This window comes from Lepisma saccharinum, chromosome 24 (genome assembly GCF_977018435.1).
Source record: "Lepisma saccharinum chromosome 24, izLepSacc3.1, whole genome shotgun sequence".
Taxonomy (NCBI): domain Eukaryota; kingdom Metazoa; phylum Arthropoda; class Insecta; order Zygentoma; family Lepismatidae; genus Lepisma; species Lepisma saccharinum.
Window position 1 is genome coordinate 57,828,647 of NC_139252.1, and position 20,759 is coordinate 57,849,405.

General features: G+C 37.2%; 1 protein-coding gene across 4 annotated transcripts in view; it reads right to left on the reverse strand.

The window, feature by feature from the left end:
* The window catches only part of Ca-alpha1T (Ca[2+]-channel protein alpha[[1]] subunit T), a 172,222-nt gene that overhangs the window by 85,491 nt on the left and 65,972 nt on the right, over positions 1-20,759 (reverse strand). For 2 of the 4 annotated variants that reach the window (XM_083110833.1, XM_083110832.1), the window contains one exon: positions 3,957-4,119. The exons of the other annotated variants lie outside the window; for them this stretch is intronic. In XM_083110833.1, coding sequence (XP_082966959.1) covers positions 3,957-4,119 — 163 coding nt within the window. The remainder of the gene's footprint in view (positions 1-3,956; positions 4,120-20,759) is intronic. 4 annotated transcript variants of the gene reach the window in all.

A 20,759-nucleotide genomic window follows, 5' to 3' on the forward strand; every position in this document is an offset into this window, starting at 1 on the left:
ACGGCGATAAATGAATTTTTATACTCGTAGTAAATTTCCAATGGTAACTTGAAAGCCTTCCAACCAACCCTCACGCACCTTCAATGAAGTTATGAAGTTCGGATCCTTGAAGAGAATGCCTAAATTCCTACCTTACTGATAGTATGTCTTGAAAGGCGGTCATTGCATTATTTTGTCTTAACTGTGGAGTTATTTTAAAATCGCCCGATTCATTGTCGCACCCTTTATGTACAAATATGGTTCTCTGCACCAGCTACTGATGTTGCATGCTAACCTGAAAATCTGAGCTACCTTTTCTGTAGGTATTAAAATGCCAGCCTGCACGTAAGGCAACCTGTAGCTGCATTCTTGCAGGCTAACAAGAGACTGGAGCAAAATCGCATGTATATATGTGGAACCCTACTTCGAATAACATCGTGACCCCCATGCAAATAAGGCCCAGCTATGTCAGATGGGTAGTTATATTTTTTAAAAAACATTTTTACAGAATTCCAAATATCCCATTTGTTCATTCTGGACCCTTTTCGCAAACTTGTTTGATCAGACTTCGTATAGACATATAGAAAATAAGCAATAGAATATTGTCTGATTTGCGAATATGCTGTGTGACGAACAGAGCAGCAGTATTACTGTGCGAGTAGAAGTATACGGTTAGTGTTACAAATGTGGTCAGCTGCAATTAAAATTTCCTTCTTTAGTTTTATTAAAAAAAATTATGTATTTTCGAATTTAATAGTTTATTTAAAATCTTAAGAAGCAAAGTAGCACTTAAAAATCAAAATAGTGTTTCCTTAATAATTAATTGCAATTAAGAAGCAATAAGTTCTTTCGTGCATCAGCTTATCTTTATTTCAAAATTGAATTAATATGTATATATCCAACAGGGGTATATGGTGCAAAATAATAATACATGCAAGGAAACGATGCTAGCAGATTTTGCTTCCAAATATTACGCAGTTTCGATGGAAATTGAAAATGAAGTTTTTGTCTTGGAAAAGAATGAAACAGTGTAACTGTTTAATATTAAATATGTCTACAAGCAAAATTTGTAAATAAAACCTGGTTGATCGTGCAAATATAAATGGAGAAAAATAGGCACATATTATGATATAGAACATATTAATATATAGGTTTAGATACATATTATATAAAGATAATGCTCATGCTTTTCGTAATGATAAACGTTATACTATACACAAGTAATACAAGTTTAAATCACACTAGATGCTCACCATCATATCTACTTGCACAGACATTTAAAATCATAGCAGTAATGTCAGAATTTTATGTTTGAAAAATAAGAAGAACTAAAGTATAATTTTCTGCTAATTAATTTTATTTGAAAATTATTCTGAAGAATAAATTAAAATATTCAAGTACATTGTAACGTATCTTCATAGTTGCCATGAATTATTGACTCAACTATTGTACTGAATGGTACATGATATTAATTTGATACCCTGTGGAGGCACATAGTGGTTCGGATCCCACTTTAAACTGTAGGTCCAGTCCCAATTAACCTTACTGTGCATAAAGTGGACTTAAACACCAAATCAATCAATATTCATTTGATCAGACCGATTGGCCCATTTTATTATTTCATGTGTTAATATTTTATATGATTTTTTATTCAAGGAAGCATACAGTATATTCCTGGTGCCTTATTATTTTGTAATCTTTGTAAACAAAAACATGCATGTTACGTTCTTTGTTCTTCTTGTTTATGCCTCCGAAAAATACGAAGTATGTCTGACAAGTTTTGAACTTGTTTACAGTATTAATGTATTTTTCAAAAGAAACAATCGTGCTTGTATCCGAGTATCGGATCATGTTTTCTGCCGTCAATCTCAAGGCCAAGAACACAAATATATATTCTGTTCAAAATATTATCAGTAAGGGTATATAATTACCTATTTTGACATTTTAAAAACTTCGAAGAGATTACATTATTATAGAAACTCACGAGAGACTTAGAGCATATAATTTACCAAAACAATATTTGATACAGTGAGACTTTTCTAGGTGTGGTGGCCTAAGGCAGCAAGTCACAGTGAGCACGATAACTGCCGTAAATTTAGAGTTTTTGAGCTGCAATTCTTTCAGTAATTACATCCCTTGGAGGATAGGTCTGGTATTGTATTTGATCAAAATCAGCGAAAGACTTTGAAGATGGCGGGATGTAAAAACACCGTAACGAAACATGAAAATGTCATTGACATGGTTGATGCTCGTAAGGAATGCTTTCACTTGGAAATATCAATGGTATTCATGACAACAAAGCAACCAGGAATTATTCATATTGATCTGAACCTCCAGTACCTCATCTCCCTCCAGAGAGCTTAGCCTCAATGATCAGAACTCAAAACTCGTCAATCGTAAAACCTGTTAACTTTTTACAATAGTGTGGGTGTGGGTGGAAGTAGATATGCTGGATCGAAATGACCTGCGGCTTGGTGGGGGAGAGGGGGATACGAATTGGAAATCGAGAATCGATTTAGTTTTGTCTAATTTTTAAATCAGCTCTTGTTCACCGCTAATTTAAGGTCTCGCTTCTCGCACATTTTATCTGTAACCGCAAGCTTAAACTCCATCTCTCGATGAATAACGGTGTAAAAAGGCAAATTGCTAAGAACAACAAACATGACCTGCCAAATGTACTCAAACTTTCGGCACTAATAAGCAAAATCTGACGGACCACCATAGCTATAGAGACGAAATTTGCTGGTGTGATAGATCAACAAAGTAATAGTCAATGAAACATAAACAAACTCGGTTGGCATGTCTATCCGACAGTGAGAGGCAGTATTCAACATTCAATCTTTTAAATTGATTGATTTGCTTTATTTTACTCCGCTTTTCTGCCCGTTTTGGCTAATCGCAAAGACGATGAAAATGAAGTCCAGGTTGTACTATATACGCGGAAGGAAGGTTGATATTTCGTTATCTTCGCAAAGGGTTACCCCTTCCTTACATCCCTGAGTTACTTTTCCAGTCTCGCTGGCCAAGTGAGAGGTCCGCTCATTAAAGGTTGCGAGTTCGAGTCCCGACCTAGGCTCTTTACACTCCTCACGTTTGTAATTATTTCAGAATAAATAACAAACATTACAGGGCCGATATCAGATGTCTGTGAGTAGGTGTGACAGTGAGTATCTTTTATCTGTAGTAGCTGGAAGCTTTTGTAATCTCAAACATCGCAGCACAGAACCTTGGTTCGTCTCCAGTTATGAAGCCTGGGAGTAGAAGTGCAACTCAACGTACTAAACCCCAAAAAGAAATGCGGAATCTTAAAATTGCATATTTTCTACATAACAACTAGTAATGAAGGAGCGTTGGTGAAAATCACAGATACTAAAAGATCTGAGGTAACTGAATAGAGTAGTGCATTCGGTAGGCTAAGTTCAGACCGGTTTCCAGTAGCTAAATTTACTAGTTGTGAAGCGATAGAATTTTTTGGCATCATACTAAATGTCTGTGGACTTAAACTTCAACCACTTGTATCAGAACGAAGGTGGAATACATTCAGGTAGGCCTGTCGGGCATTCTTTTGTCTTCCGGAATTTTCGTGTGACGTGTGTTCGCGGGCTTACAAATTTGCACAGAAAACGGTAGTTCTGGAGTACCTCTTTTCCAATTAATGCTTTCCAAGAATAATTAAACATCAGCTGAAAATCAACTGTGTGAAATTGTTAAAAAAAAAAAAATCTTTACGGGATGTCTATTGGTTCATTGTGAGCCAGTCAAATTGTGTTCGGTGGTTATCCCAGACGAGCCCCCACTTTGTGCAGGCGTGTGTGTATATATATATATTCCACCTTTTATCACAATAACAAAGTGAACACAATAGATATTCGTGAAAAGAAGCACTGCTTAAAACTAAACTTCCCATACGTACAAAATCATGGACACAAACAAGTCAAAAAATAAGATATTGATAAAAAAGACATTATACAACTCACCTGAAACACTGTAACTGTTGCCCAAAGAATATTGTTAAAGTGCTTTCTGTCACACGTACAATTTGGGTGTAGGCCGATGATTTCCTCGCACGAACAATTTCTCGCAGTTATCCCATCATCGTACATGCAAAACTTACCACCAAATAGGTACATGCCTAAAATACTGAAACAAACCAATAACAAAATGCAAAGTAAAGGCAAGGACCGTAAAAAACGCATCAAATGGACGATGATGGATGGATTAATTTTTTGGTAATTATTTTTGAACTGGAATAAGGAATTGAGAGAGAGATGTGTGAAAGTAGAGAAAGGTAGACAGAGCGAGAAATGAAAAATATGCTACATAGATGTGTTACAGCACCAAAAAAGTCAAACAATGGATGAGGTTATTAAAAAAACCACAATATGCTATCTACAGACGACACAGGTAGCAAATAAGCTACAGTAATGTGTACACATAGACAGTCCATATTAATGTAACAAGTTATAGAAGAACACACATTCGTAACAAACACCTGTGAAATGGATCTACAGGAGCTGATTGCTAGTAACTTTCTTCAAGTGTTGTCAATTATTCCAATTTTTTTCTGAAGCCAAGTGGCGTTTATGTTATTTTTATGCACGTACCATAACAATTATATTGATACCTTTTTAAAAAAGAAAAATAAACTTATTTAACGACACTGTATTCGAATTTTTATTATCTCATGTAACTTTTCTACGTCGATATGTTAGTCGCAACGATGAGAATGAATGGTGAACATATGAAAGAACAAATACATGGCTAATCCAGAATTCGAGTATATCTGAGTTCTGGCTTTGTAAAGTACATTACAAATAAAACAAGCATATACAACAAAAGTAACTGAAAATTATTTTTTGTTATCGAAGCAAAACATTTAATTCTACATATTGTTTACTATGTTATCAAGAGGTAGAAAAGAAAACTGAGTATAAAACATATTAGACGTGTTAATAATTCTACTTTGATAAAACATATAAGATTTAAAATTAGAATATTTTTCATCACAAACACACACACACACATTCATCACTAAATAATAGCATCGACAGATGAACTTTTTGTCATATGGAATGCTGGATTATTTTTTTATTTGTGAAGTATGTAATATAACAGAACATGTTTCATTAAGGTATCCTACATTGTTCAGTTGTGTTTTTACGTAAAAATTTGGCATTAGGATGAATTTCCCACTCTTTCTTCCACTGTACTTGTACAGTCACGGACGCTTCTGTGTTGGAACGCTGCCATAGAAAGTAAACGAGATCATTACAACCCAGGAGTGTCCGTGACTGTACATCTGCCTTGAATGCACGCAATGACATGCTTCGGATTATTTATCACAAAAGCAGAATTCTTTTTTAGCTTATCATCCATTTTAGTCTTTTGAAGGTGAGGTTTCGTGAACAACTTCTGCATAAATTGTGCTGAGGGTACGTTTTCTTCATGGTACTGAAAGTTTCACAAGAAATACTGGCTAACAAGTATTTTTGGGGCAAGACTTTCCAGTAAGTTTCATACAACGGATGTTAAAATTGCACAACAGCAAATAGGTATCAGAAGTGTGTTTTAGAGTAGATGAAAGTAAGTAGTTACAGTTGATTCAGGATTATGGTTTAGTAATTCTTTATAATGTTTCATCTTTTTAAAAGGAACGAAATTGTGTTGATGTTTGAGCAGATACTGAGACCTACTCTTGCTAATTTTGTTTCATTTCTTGGATCCTACGGTGCTCAAAATCGAGCGAACGATCTTCAAGAGATTATGAAAAAGGTGGAGGGGAATTTCAATTTTCAGCTTTCTACAGAAAAAAACAAGCTTTCTTGTTGACAATTCTACTTTTACGTGTGTTTGTCGTAGTTTCACACCCTTATAAATCCAATTCCAGGCGAGGGTGTTCTTTTGTGAGTGTCTCTTCATCAATTTTTGTCTATTCTGCATTTCATCCTAACCAGGCGCGGTTGGCTGTATAGCGCAAATGTGAAGTGAAACCCCAGTAATACACAAAATAAACAATAACTGAGATGTTCATAAGCGTAGAGTGCCAAATTCTCATAGTGAGAAGAAGAAACCGCGGGCCAGAGCCACTCAGCTCCCCTCTAGTTCCGTTTCGTGCAAAGTCTCCGCTGAACCTCCGCAAGGAACCCCTACCATGCTAAAAGCTTAGGACGGCTAGCAGAAGCTCGACGCGTACATATGGCGAAAATACATGCAGTCTATTACTTCAGGAAGGTCGTCTCGTCAAAACGGACATGCGCAGTTCGTAGGATCACCAGCGAGCTGGAGTGAACCACGCTCTCTCTTCCAGTGTTGCACTATGTGTTTCAATTTGAATTCATTTGGCATTCTCTTTGTATTTTTATATTTTACAAGACTTATTAGATTAATGAAGAGGGTGTAATACAAATGTAGAGGTAACACCGAACGAAAGCTAGAAGTAAAGATGATGGGACAAATAAGATAAATATGATAGAAAACAACTTGCCTACACATTCAGAGTTTTCATCTTTAAGATGGAAACACTTCAGGTGGAAGGAGCCGAAAAGTCAAAAATAGCGCGAGGGCGAGGGGTCGCTTATCGGACAAGACTTAAACAACCTTTTGGTCTTCTTACGTCAGACTAAATGCTTTCGTTGACATGTTAGGCTTTTTAGGTTTAGTTGTCTTAGAATATATACACTCAATTTTCGGGGCTTACCGTGCTTGACCAAAAATGTAATATTTGCTATTTATTCAAGCCTAACCTAACAATGAAGGCATTTCGCACTTACGTCAGAAGACGACCAAAAAGTTGTTTGGGTTTCGTGCGATCAGTTATACTCTAGCGCGAGAGGTGTTCGCGCATTTAACTTTGTTACGTGTCATTGTCTCCATACTTGTTAGTTTGTTTTGAAGTGCATGGCTGGTGATTGAAATATATATGGCATAGTGATACGTTGAGTAAAGTGAGGTGGATTGTGTATTGGAAGGAGTGTAGTTGTTGCTGTGCGAGAAGTTAACATATTGCATAGAACAGAATCTAATCGCTTTGATTTAGCGATATACTTTCGAATGGTTATATAAGAATTATCTTGTAATCAAGGGGTCTTGGGTTCGATTACTGATACATACTCATTTTAGCAGGCAGAGATTTGTATTTTTTAACTGTAGGTTCAGGATCCAGTTCCAATAATATAGTCTATTTGACAGTGGTGGGACCAGAAAAGAGTTGGCAAGAGTGGAAGAGGCAAAATTGAGGCGAGAATATTTTCTGAATTCTGAGATACCCCTAAATACAATACCATACGAAAATCTTAAATTAAAATGATCGCCCCCTACACACACACTCCTTGGTGCTGTCAATGTTATCTGAACATAAAGCAAATCAACTTTGTCAGTAATCTACCGGCCAAAATTTGATAATTTTCCCAGAACTATCTCTACGAACCAAAGCGTGTAGTGTCTCAAAAGGTTTAGATAAGTCCACTTTGCATAATTTTGGTGAACCCCCAGGAAAATTATGCACGAGCCGCGCCTGATCCTAACCGTCGTAATTAGATGAAAGTGGCAGAGAAGTAAGATGAAACAAACCAACCCAGCTCGATAAATTATATATATACAGGGTATACACAAATGAAAGATGCGGTTATAAATGTCAATACATTTTTTTAATTTGACTTGGTTGCAGCAAACACTGTTAGAGGAGGATACTGTCCAAGTTTTTGATATGTCAGTTAAAATTACAATGTTTTGATACGCTGATTCCAAATATGGCCTCCACCACGTAAGGATTTTCCACAAAAAAATCACATTCTCCCTTGGCCACCTCGTTCCCCGGATCTTACGCCGTGCGATTTCTTTCTATGGGGGTTTATTAAAGACAGGGTTTATGCACAACCAATGCCAACTTCCATTCAGCAACTTCGTGATAAGATAATGTATGCAGTGAGAGAAATTACAGTGGACATGTTACATCGTGTCTGGAACGAGTTTGATTACCACGTTGATGTGTGTCGTTGAATTTTTTTATTGACATTTATAACTGCACCATTCATTTGTGCATACCCTGTACTCGGAGGTCTTAACTAGTAATAAACGAGACATGTGAACGCATGTTGTTATAGTGCTCTAGTACATGTGATATATCTGGTTAGTTTGCGATAACCAATTCCGAAATATATTTTTAGATACTCAGAAAAAAATGTTTACTAAAACAAAAGTTGTTCAAGTTGATGTTGTATTCTGCGGTTAACGTTTAGGACATGACACTCACTCACCTATATTGTGCATGTGTGTGTGTGCACTTTCAATTTCGCCTCCCAAGTTGCCGGATGCGACTCCCGACTTGGACATGGTTATTCTTTGTGAGAGTCTCTTCATCAATTTCACCTAATCATAATTCATTCTCATCGTCGCGATTAGTCAAAAGTGGTAGAAAAGTGACGCTAAATAACAAAAATACAAGTTGTGTGTGTGTGCAAAAGAAGTTTTGTGATATGTGTAGATGTGGGGGTGAGATGAAACACAAGCTTAGTGTCCTTAGCGTAATTTTGTTGATAGGAAGTAGGAGCTTGTGAACCCTTGATTTCTGCTGACGCATTTAATCTATATTCCAAGGCCTGATTAGAGTTTGATGACGTCCTACACCGCAACACCTTTTCTGCTCCCTCCCTATTTCGTTATTCCAACAGATAATTGAAAATAAAAATATGACAAAAGCTTTAAGGAATCACTAATTGTTAAATTTTTGTCTTCGCGACGATTGGTGATGAAATGGATGAAGGGCAATCATGGACGGAACTCAACACAAGCCACACAGACTACCCTAGGTTCAGGTGCCAAAACCTAGTTAATCTGCACGATCTAGGGTACTGCGTGGAACAGAAGTTGACATTTGGGTGCGATCTGAAAGGATCACCCCTTATATCCTGTTAGGATACATTGGTGAGACTATTTATAACCAGATAGATTATACTACTCCTTAGTGTTAGTAGTATTGTAAACGTAAAGTGGAATGGAATATAAAGTATGACCTGGCAACACTAAGGGGTGAAATGGAAGACGGGTGTGGAACTTTTCGTGCCGCGGATTTACTTCGTAAATAGTTATTTTGTTAAGTGCAATGCACTGTGTAATTATTTTCCTGTAGTTTACGGTTATTACAAGCATAAGAAAACAGTTTTTCTTTGTGACGTTTCAGGAGAACACACGCTCCTTTCATCAGACATTTATTTTCATTTTGACTAAAGATACAGTTATAACAATGGTTAGTTCTTTAGTCAAAATGAAAATAAATGTCTGATGAAAGGAGCGTGTGTTCTCCTGAAACGTCACAAAGAAAAACTGTTCTCTTATGCTTGTAATAACCGTAAACTACAGGAAAATAATTCTATAATGCAAGCAATGCGAACATGCAAGAAAAGCACTGTGTAAGTTGACAAATACTTCTATGTTCGTTATTTCTTGCGACATAGTATTTTGCCTCTTCATGTGTGGGTCAGTGTACGTTCGCCATTCACTCCCTACTCGCTGTTCCGAGGTGAGTTATTCCGGTACGTTTTTTTTATAATATTACTTTTGTTTACACCTAAATCCGGTTCCAAGATTATGAGACTCATGCGCTAAGTACTGCGCTCAGGCGCAAGAAAAAAAAATATGTGCAAAATTATATGCCAATTATTTGGTATTGTTGGCTAGAAAAGTGTGATATTTTAATATATTTAATTCAAAAAGTTGGGCAAATATATTCTAGTCCAAGACCTTAAGATTTCTCACTTTCACTTTGAATCCGTAGACAAGACGACAGGGTTGATGGACAGTTTCTGAAAGTATATGTGCAAAAATCCTAAGTTATTCTGTAAAAAGACCGTTAATTTGATGTACAGTCACCGGCAAGAAAATAGAAAAACAGGGAAACCACATGTATTTCAAGATCTAGGGTTTCATTTTTATTGCTGGTGCCTGTTCAACGACAATACTAGAGACGTGAAGGCAATGGTAGAACGAACGCTCGGAAAATATATTTGTGTGGCGAAATTGATGATTTCTTATGTAGTTTCATAGTATTTTAAATATGTGCGGCCGGTTCGGTGGCGAGCGCGTTAAATGATCATGGCCTCGGCATAGGTAATTTTTCTTAGTGTCCGTTCATAATATTTTTCAGATCAATGCTCAATCCCATCGCCGCGACTGACCAACAGTGGAAGAGAAACGACGGAGAATAGCAATGTGTAGATATATGCATTTATATCCCCCTAAAGAGAGAGAATTTCCTTGTAAACGTTTGCATTCTGTTTACACCTTAACAGACAAGAAAAACTAGATAACATTAGACTAAATATGCTTTTTGTATGGTGGTTATACTGAAAACTAAACTCCATGGCGCGGGTCAAGGCCTGTCGAGCAGCTTTTCATTGGATGACGCGTGATCAGTGGACCGAGTCCTATCGCCGCTATTTGCTGGCTTTCGAGACCGGAGTCCACTGCTATTGTTTTTCCTATTGTCCTCAAGAATGCATGTTATGCATTGCACATGATTTGTGGGGTTAATTTCGACATAAAATAGGTATGTTTTTTAAAAAATTTCGAGTTGTACTGGCAACATTGGTTGTGTCAGAGGGTAGTACAAGGTGTGCTAGACATCAGGGGCCCGTCAAGTATCTGAGCGACGCTCGCTGAGCAAGATTTTCGCTTGTTGAGCACAGAGATAATTTACTTGACGCAGTTTGCTCATTGGTCAAAATATCAGTGCCATTGAATAATCTGTGATGACTGTGGCTGCGTCGAGTGAACAAGATTTCGATGTTTCAAAAGCTGTTAATTATGGAAACAGAATAGTTGATGTGAACAAAACTGTCGAAATCTTCATTTTCACACCCTTGCACAACTTTCCAAAACTACGGTGTATATTTAATATTTATTATTTGGAATAAACAACACTTTCATTTTAATACAATTACAAAAACTGGAATATTACATCACCTTCTGTTACTTGAACTTCCTCTCTAATTACGCTGTATCGCAAGTCGTTCATCAAAAATATTCCCTCATTGGTCACCCGCCACTCGCGGCTCGTCACCCAGCCATCCTCGTGCAGTTTTCCTCTTCTTCCCTTTGCCTTACGACATCGAAACAAAAACTCTATATTCTTTGGCTCGAACCTGTGGCGAGCAAGGTTCAAGTTCGCTCAGCGATCAAGTGAGCAGCGGTCACGGAGCAACGCCTATTTGGCCGTCAAGTAGCTGAGCAATCACGTTGCTCACTGAGCGCTCAGATACTTGACGCGCCCCTGGCTATGTTATTCAATCAATGCCCAGATGAAAGACAAGAGCTGAAATTTGTCCAACATGATGATGGAATAAAATTTTCAGATGTCGAGCACACCTGGTACAACCAATGTTGCCAGTGCACCTCGAAAGTTTTTTTAAAAACATACTTTTTTATGACTATGTCATAATTAACCCAACTAGTCGTCTGTAAGGCATAAAATGCGTAATAATTTATCGTTATTTTATCAATTTGATAAATACCCACAGGAATCACCGATACAAACAGAAAAGTTTTCCAAGAATCCATAGCTGCATTTTATCCATGCTAGTTTTTAATTAGTACAAAAGCTTTTACATCTTAGAAAACTTTTCCCGCATACTGAACGTTCATGTAGAGCACGATTTGCTTGTTTAATGTTGAAAAAATATCCACACAGATAAAGTTATTGCCTAGTGTAAGTTTCATGGCTCCATCGCTTTAAAAAATTACGTTCAAAGTATTGGTTGCGTGACTTTTTGAACACCCTGAATACCCATAACACCTTTGGCCTGGATGGAGTGGTGCTAGTGTCGAATGTTAAATAACGGGGAAGCCTGTAATTAGCATATTTTCTGAGGGTGAGGCTACAATGTATGTTAGGAATTGTCACTACATTTAATGAAACACCTACAATAATTTTCATAAAGATGAAAAGCAACCTTGAGAGAAAACAATTGATTTATAAAAGGGATAGTTCCTTTTTTTCTGCAGTCGATAAATTAATGTACCATCTTTCTACTTACAAAATTTAGATCAATGGGTCATGTAACTCCCCACGTGACGGCGCCAGAAAAAAAGAGAGGAAAGGGGGCGGGAATTTTTCTAAGAGGAGAGGTATTTATTACATTCCAAAATACCATGCAAACATGAATATTTTGGCTAAAGAGTATATGTCTAGTTAATTTTTCTTGTTTTCTGGGATGTATATCGGTCGGCCTATTCTACACTTGCAAATAGACGTTACGTAAAGAAATGCCTACTTCGTTGCATGGTAGTTACAATCACGAAAATGTAGTTACATGACCGATGGGGCCGATGCACTACTATACCTATCAGTACCGCAGGAACGTCTTTTATTTAGGGGGAATAAGTTCAACATTCATCCATCCATACGTATTTGTTACTTATCTTTGGAATTTTGAGTTCGTTAATTGTTTATTTTTGTCAACTGTTTAGTGTTGATTTTCAACCGTTTTTACATCGTTACTTTGCTACCCGTTGGGTTACTGGACATTCTCCTAGCTTTTTTTACCGGTACAACACATAATGTGGTTGTTAATATGTCATTTTTCGCAAAAATGTGTGCCTATACTGCTTTTCCGGATTCTCTAGAGTAGCGACGCGCAGAGGGGAAAGCTTGTGGGCGGAGCCAGACTAGGTGGGGAAGGGTGCCTGATGAAAGCAATGAAGTGCTGCTCGGTGTAACGGCCGTAAAGCAAAACGCTTTCTGATGCCAATTTCATCTTTTATTCTTAACAATGGCCAGTATATTGTTTTACAAAAATAACAAATAATATTGCACATTTATTTGTCTTTTGATGTACGAAGAACAGAAAAAAATTAAAACGTACATTTTCAAAAAACATGCAAGTAACCACAAACTATGAAACATCATGTATCAAAATGTGTTTTAAACAAGTCTGAAAAACATGTTTAAAACACTTTGTTTTAAACATTTGTAAAAAAACAAAGCCATGTGTTTTAAACTTTTCAAAACAAGTTGTTCTCGAACACATTCAACACTATGAGCACTCTCCTGAATGCAGAGTTCCCCTAGACTTGCGAGCTGACATGTTTACTACAGAACTACTGGACCGCGAATGAGCAGTCGAGTCGCCCCCTGGATGCCCATCCGCGCGTTCATTGGACGAGGCGCACACCCTTCAACATACGCACAGAACGCGTTCGCGTTTTCTTACTCCAGAGAATCCGGGAAAGGAATATAGCAGCACTAGCATGTGCCGTTTCACGACTGGAAAATACGTCACAGATGCGATCAAATGTTGTGTTGGGTTAACACCCCACAGGCAGCAAAACAGGCTTTTTTGAACGTTTGTAGCGCCGACAAAAATGGTACTGAGGAAAGTAACATTTAAACACCATTTAAATGAAATTCTTTGTGTGTATATACACACACACACATATACATATAAATATGTGTGTGTAGTCCATTTTTTGACAGGCCACATAGCTCTTAATTTTCAAAATGAAATCTGCATAACTTCCTACTGCCAATAATAATAAAAAACAAAATCCACAAAATAATGTGGATTTTGAGGAAAAATGGCTATTTTCATGCGAATATTTAACAGGTTTTAAACATACAATTCAAGAACAGATATACTTTTAGGCTAATTCTATGATCTTGCACTCATTTTAAACAGTTTTTACTTCATTGTAAAGTTTTTTTTTCCGAGAGCACAGATCAACTGAGGTAACTGTCAGTATAATAGTATAGTATAATAGGTTTACGGTGGTTTTAGTTAGTTTGGATAGGGAAATGATGGAAAAAGAAACTATTTTCGTTTAGCTACTAAAAACTAAATTCTTTCAACAGCAGCATCAGACGTAGCAGGGGGTCCAAAGGACTAAGGAATTAGGGTGGTACTGTACACTCTTCCAAAATTGGGATACCCTGTTCCTGTGCAACTGATAACTATATAGTAGCTGAAACTATTATTTTCAGCTCTCAGTATAGAAACTGAACGGGGTGAAGGAAGTATTGAGGTCTTTCACAAGAGAATCACAGTAATTATTACCTTGATTTCACTGCAAATCAACTGTATTTTTCATCGTATGGCAATGATCCACACTAATTTATACTAATATTTACCTGCAGAAATAAAAATAAATAATTGTTATGGTACACAAGAAACACTACTGGATACTGTATTTTTCAAAATAGATTCAACACTTCTACTGGCAATCAGCTCAAGTAACTAGATCCTAGGGAACAGAAAATAGATCATTAATCTACTCTACGCAATACATTCGGCCTGCGGTGTTGTAGCTATAATAATACACAGTATAGAAATACACATACGAAAAATAGCACACAACAAGTGTTAGCTGGTAGGATGGATCATGTTTCTTTAAACTAAGGTTTTCAGGTTCGATAACAGATGCATGGCTAACATCCGCACTTGGGTAACTGGTAAAGCATAAGAACGCCTCTACAATGGAACCACACAATAAACATAATGAAAAAAAACACAAGAATAAGGACACCTGTAAGAATAGTACTATCACACTTCCATAACGATATCACACCACAAACAAGAACGTAGGCTTCATGGTCCAACATGCGTAGTTATGTTGTTAGAGGGAGGATTATGAGGGGTAAAAAGATGGGAGGGAAAAGGAGTACAAATTATGGAATGTGTGGAGTAATGTATCAAAAATGCAGAAAAATAACAATATCGTATAGAAAAACTAATTCATCTAAATTATTAATATTTTCCAAACGCTATTGTAAATACCAGAAAAACAATTCTACTGTGATAGCAGTTGGCATATATGTGACCAAATCAAGCTACTATTACTCAATAACATTTTTTTGTTATTTATCAAGATTGAATTGCATTAGAGGAATAATAATAAAAAAGTGTGCCAACAAATCCTACTGTAGCAATGACAAATACCGCCTAAGCTATGTGACAGAGGTGACAAATCTGTGAGAGAAATAAAGTCAAAAGATTAGTGAGTTACGACGCATGCTTGGAAATTTTACATCATGCCAAGAAAAACTACACTACAAGTCACTATGCTACAAATATACTTTAACTAGTCTCTATATTTCTATTAATATGTACTTAGCACGATATTCCAACTTATGTACAAACACAATTGATAGGAACGAAACGCCATTTCCTTTCTGGTCTGCTGACAGTAAATTATTTTCCTCACAATTTGCTAATTTGTGAAAATTTGCCCCAATACAATTAATCGGTGAATTTTCTACAGAAGTTAATGATAAGGTAACCATCATAGAAATAGTGGTTGCATAAATTTTGTATTATTTGAAATTATAGTTTGAAGTAGAGATCTCATTCTGATATATTTATGATTTGAGAACAGCATAACATGCATGACAATCTCTTCGAGCAATTAATCTTATAAACTATAATTAATGTACTACACGAGCTGGAATATCATATGTAAGTAAAGATGCTCATGTCAAAATAAATACTATTCTGTCTTAAAAACACTAACGTTTCGGTTCACATGTGCGTTAAAGTATCATAGGAGCAATTAGTATGTGAGAACATATATTTTAGTCATAAACACAAATAACTAATGTCAGTTAAGACAAATTCGTTAGGCAACAAGGTGATTTGAAAGTAATTCTTGCTGTGTAATCATGAGCAGCTTTAAAATTGTGAAAAATAATTTACTACTTTGGTTGTAGCCATTTTCTAATAATTGCCATTATGATAATTAGAGAAAAATGATTCATGTTTCGGGACTTTAAATGCGGTAAAATATTAATGTACACACGAAACTTGCCGCGTACCATTTTATTTTGTTCGATTAATTTCGGTGATCACAATCACCATCTACGTCTGAACTTGTAGTTATCCGCTTGGCGGGCTTCTGGTCAGCCATGTTACGCCGATGGCCGCTAAGGGCGCTGCTGTTGTTAGGTTGTCTGCTGTGTCGTCTGCCACTGCTAGGTTTTGCTTGCTCATCTAGCAAACGGCAACGCACACACTTGGCGGGCTTGCTGTCAGTGATTTTACGCCAATGGCTGTTGCTAGGTGCGTTGCTGTTGCTAGACTCAACACTGTGTGAGTTGCCGTTTGCTAAATGAGCAACTAAAACCGAGCAGTGGCAGATGACACAGCAGACAATCTAGCAACAGCAACGCACCTAGCGGCCATCGGCGTAACATCGCTGACTGGAAGCCTGCCAAGCGGACAACTACGAGTTTCGTTCTGGCTGTTAACAGTGATCACCAAAATTAATCGAACAAAATAAACAGGTACGCTGATTCTTAAGCACGTGTCGTGTATATTATAAACCCGATATTAAACAGTTTTGGGAAGCAACTTTTTATAATTTACATTACCTCATAAAAATTCCTTAACTTTTTTATTCTGAAGGCATATAAAGATTAATTAAATGAGGAAAAGATAATGTGTATTTCCGTACAACAAAAAAAGAAGCAATGATGATGATTGGTCTTTTGACCTTCAAAAGACAGTAATTGCTCCCTTAAAAAGAATCTACCAACTAAAATTTTCCCCTTAAAAATACACTACTACTATTATTTAAGAATAATAAACAAAAACTATTAAATCGAAGCAAGAAGTTTCTAATTATAATTGTTTCCACTTTACAGTTCTAAAAAAATATTTAAGTAAATAAATTAAAACAATATACATTTGGGATCATATTTTATGATGAGAATGATAACTGCATTCTACAAACCTGATCATTATAGAATGCCTTAAAAATAGTTCACTAAGATTTCTCTTTTGTAAATTCTTTGGAAGTGGTGTTATACGCTTGCGCACCCTTCAATAAAATTTTGGATGTCTTAAATACAGTCCAACAGAAAAATAATATTAATTTTGAAATGTGTTCGTGAAAGACTGAGGATGTGCATAAATGTATTCACGAAGCTGATTAAACGTATTTCGTGAAGCACGACTGATTCACATTTCATCATTGTTAAAAAACGTAGAAGAATCTATACATTTTTCTTGGACGTGTCCCATAAGCGATCTGACAATTTGATATTGTCATGTACTGGAGCTTCTGCAGAAACGCTCGCCTGTTTATATCGTTTGTCACTTACGGTAAATGTGTAGGCTGAAATAAACTGAAATCATTATCACATTTTACAACTATAAATGGAAACATTAAATTTTGAAAAATAAATCCTTTGAACTCTGAATAATTCCTGGAGTATGAAGAAGCTACGGCTGCAACAGGCAATAACGATGGACTATGCTGACCCTTTAGTCCACTTCCAGGTAAATTGGTTTTCTAAAACAGTCTTGATCTCAACAATTTTACTCGTAAATAGCTTCCCAATTTTTAAAAAAACTTTTCACGTTAATTAATATGTACACTTGAAATTTAATATTCATGAAAAATATTATTGCATAATGAGAAAGCATTAGTTCGCTTATGTCCAGGCTTGCTGTCAAATATAATATTTGGTATAAATTAGATCACAACAACTGGATCTAATGGAATATTTATTTTTCTCTGGCCAATATCATTAAATTAAGTAGGCAAGTGCTGATTTTGATTGTCGTGTTCAATTCTGGACACTAAAAATTCCAATTAACCGTAATATTTCCACTCAATAGATTTGTTAAAGAAAATTCCTGCGCAAACTAAGTTGATCTTGGTGCCCGTTTATCAAACTCCCAATTTTGAGGCGGGAAGGAACGCCTCTCCCCCTCCCGGTTAGGCAGTTTGATCGTTTACCACCACTCTTATGAAAGCATTTTCTGTTATCGCAGTGGACACCCGAACGAGAGGCTATCTTTCCATGTGTTTGCCAGCTCGGGCTGCGAGTCGCTTCATATTCTGGTCCTAACTCGAGAACAGCCCCACGGATGTAATTCATATTTGTAAGCTGTACGAAAGACAGTCCCCTCTCAGCGGCTTTGATTTCTCACCAGCACTGGCGAGAAATAATTTTCTCTCTTTATCGCTGGTGAATGAAAGGACATCTTTCCAGGTGGTTGCCAGATCAGGCTGAAAGTTTCAAACTTCAGCAGAACCTCTCGTGGCCCGGCGGTTGAGAAACACTGCTTTAGCTGACATAGATAAATCGACGTAATGAATAATACTGGTCACCAGTGTTGCTATTCTCGACCTCCACTCATTATTGAAATCAGTAGTCTATTTACAGGTTTCCTAGAAGCATATCGACGAAAGTTGATGATAACAGCGAAACTAATATCCTTCGGTAACACGATTATTGGTTGAAATGAATGTAGTGCATATCAGGAAACGACTTCAAAAGATTGAGAAAGACGAAGAATAGAAATAACAGAATGGAAGATAAAAATAATAGGCCATTTCGTAGGAAGATCGGTGGAAGAAAGACAACTTTGCTTCAAACAAATGCCATCAGATTTTTTGAGCTTCAAGTCTCATTTCATGATAGTTGCTAGGAAGCGTGTGAACAGTACAATGCACAAAAAATTATGAGGTTCCCCAACCAAAATTCTCTTGGGCATTCTCGACAAATGCTAAAAACAACAAACTGTGATAGACTACAGTGCAAGACTAGTTAGAGTGAGGAATCTCTGAGGCTTCTTGTAGGTTAATTTATCTTCCAAGCTGGTACTCTATAGTTTCAAGCATCTTTAGAATCAATTTTATCTTAAACCAACCCTTAGAGTCTGGATTCCAAGTTTTGAAAGGGTAAACGAGAAGAAATAGTACAACTCAGGGTTATAACTCGAAACGAATCAGCAGATGGACTTGATAAGTTAAAAATGTAGGAACACAATGAGTTCAAAGGTAAAAAAATATATTAATATAATCATTTATCATGTATATTAATCATGCATTAATCCGTTTCAATGAATGTATGCCTTCAAAACTAATCGAAAAATCTTCTATGTATGAATAGTTATAATGATGATCGGGACTTCTATGCCCATGTCCGAGATTTCCTTACCTATATGCGGAAGTCATTTAATGGAATAAAATAAACCTAATCGTGAAGTACTTGTATTAATTCTAATGCAGGAATGACAGAAATTTTGTAATTCGATAGTAGAATACAAAGTGCGAAATTAGTACAAAAATTCAAGAGCATCTACTCAATACATTTGTCCGCGGTTCTTGACTTCTGTTTCAATTGGACGCATCTGCCAATGAGCAATGCGTACATGAACAGCCGACTGCGACGACCAATGAGAACATGGCAACTTATAGGTCAGCCAATTGGAAGCGGCAACCAGTAAAATGTCAGGCAGCACATTTATCACGTGGCACTTTTTATAAAAATTAATACATGCCGTTTTCACCATGTCTTCAATACGGACTAGATGTTAACGAAAAACTTTTGACACTGGACTGCTTGTTGTGCGTTTGAAATGCATCAAGTGAAGAGTTAAAGGCAAATAGGATTTCTGAGTGTTGCCTCAGGCGGTAAAACAACGATACAAAGATTCATTTTTCCTGACGAGTTTGAAATAAGCTTCTGGACATTCAGACCCAAGCAACAATCGATACGCGACAAGTTACACGAAGGTTTCACAGTAAAGTGATAAGCTACACGGACACATCCAGTCTTTATATAAAAAAACACATTCTCAGAGCATGCGCGAGCAGCAGACCGACGCAACAAGATGCACGCTACTGAGAAAACGACACAGTCCGAATGACACGCAAGCGACAAGCGACCGTTTGGTACTATTGGTTACAGTTATATCTCAAGGTTCGTTTCCAATTGATGCTTGCCGCTTCGGTCTGAAAGCTCCCAAATTCACAAATATTCCTACTAGCTCGTCGAGCACACCGCCAGATTCACAGCTGGTGAATCCTAACATTGATTAGTTCATTCCTCAGAACTGCGTAACGAGAACAGTCACGCGGGGCTCTTCCCCAAAGAATGAGCATTTTCACGAGCATCTACACGTGCCGTTCCAACGAGAGGAAAACTTTTCAAGGTTATTTCCCGAGCGCGTGGACGCGACGTTTTTGCAGGGGGGGGGGGGGGCAACCGAACGTTTCTCATTCTCACGGATTGAACAAACTAACTTCGAGCTAGCGAGTAGAGTCGGCAATGGAGCAGTGAGAGAAATCGGTTGACTGAATACATGGAAATTTTCATCCATCCCCCCTTTCTTAAAGTACCTTCGTAGGTGGTGCTGTCTCATTTACTGTGGATGATACCAGTTCTTGGCATGAACATACATGCAATATATGTAACACAACTGCTGCATGCCAACCTCCGTAGCGGAGTTGCTAGCACAGCACGCAACGACGCCAGATGTGCCGGGTTCGAATACCGGCCTGGGCATAAGTGTTCTTCATTTTATCCTCATCTCGTAACAAAGCGTAAGTCTGTACATTTTCTAGAAGCTTCAGAGCTACAATCTGACCAAGGGTCGTTCACTTATTTCTACCAGCCAGTTGCTCTTCTTAGGCATGTTTAATATGCAGAATCAAGTGTAAAGAGACTTCCTGGAGTTCTGCTCACAGGTAAACAGGTTGTAATTCTGCTAAGATATAGGAAGTCGTAACTTGACGAATCAGCGTGGAGGAAGTCTCCACTGGCAACAGGGAGAAGGGAGAGAGGTAGAACGAGCACTCTTTGGTTTGATTGAGAATAGTGAACAGCGCTCTTCAGTTTTGGGCTGCGAACGAAGTCAGTGTTACTGACCTAGGCTGCCAAGGAAGCCTTCAGTACAGGCTCACACTTCGTTCGTTAACTTCATCTCAACTTCATCATCAGAATTAGCCTACCCTTACCATGTATGATTCGGGTTCGAAGGTTTAGAATCCAAGTGTTAATT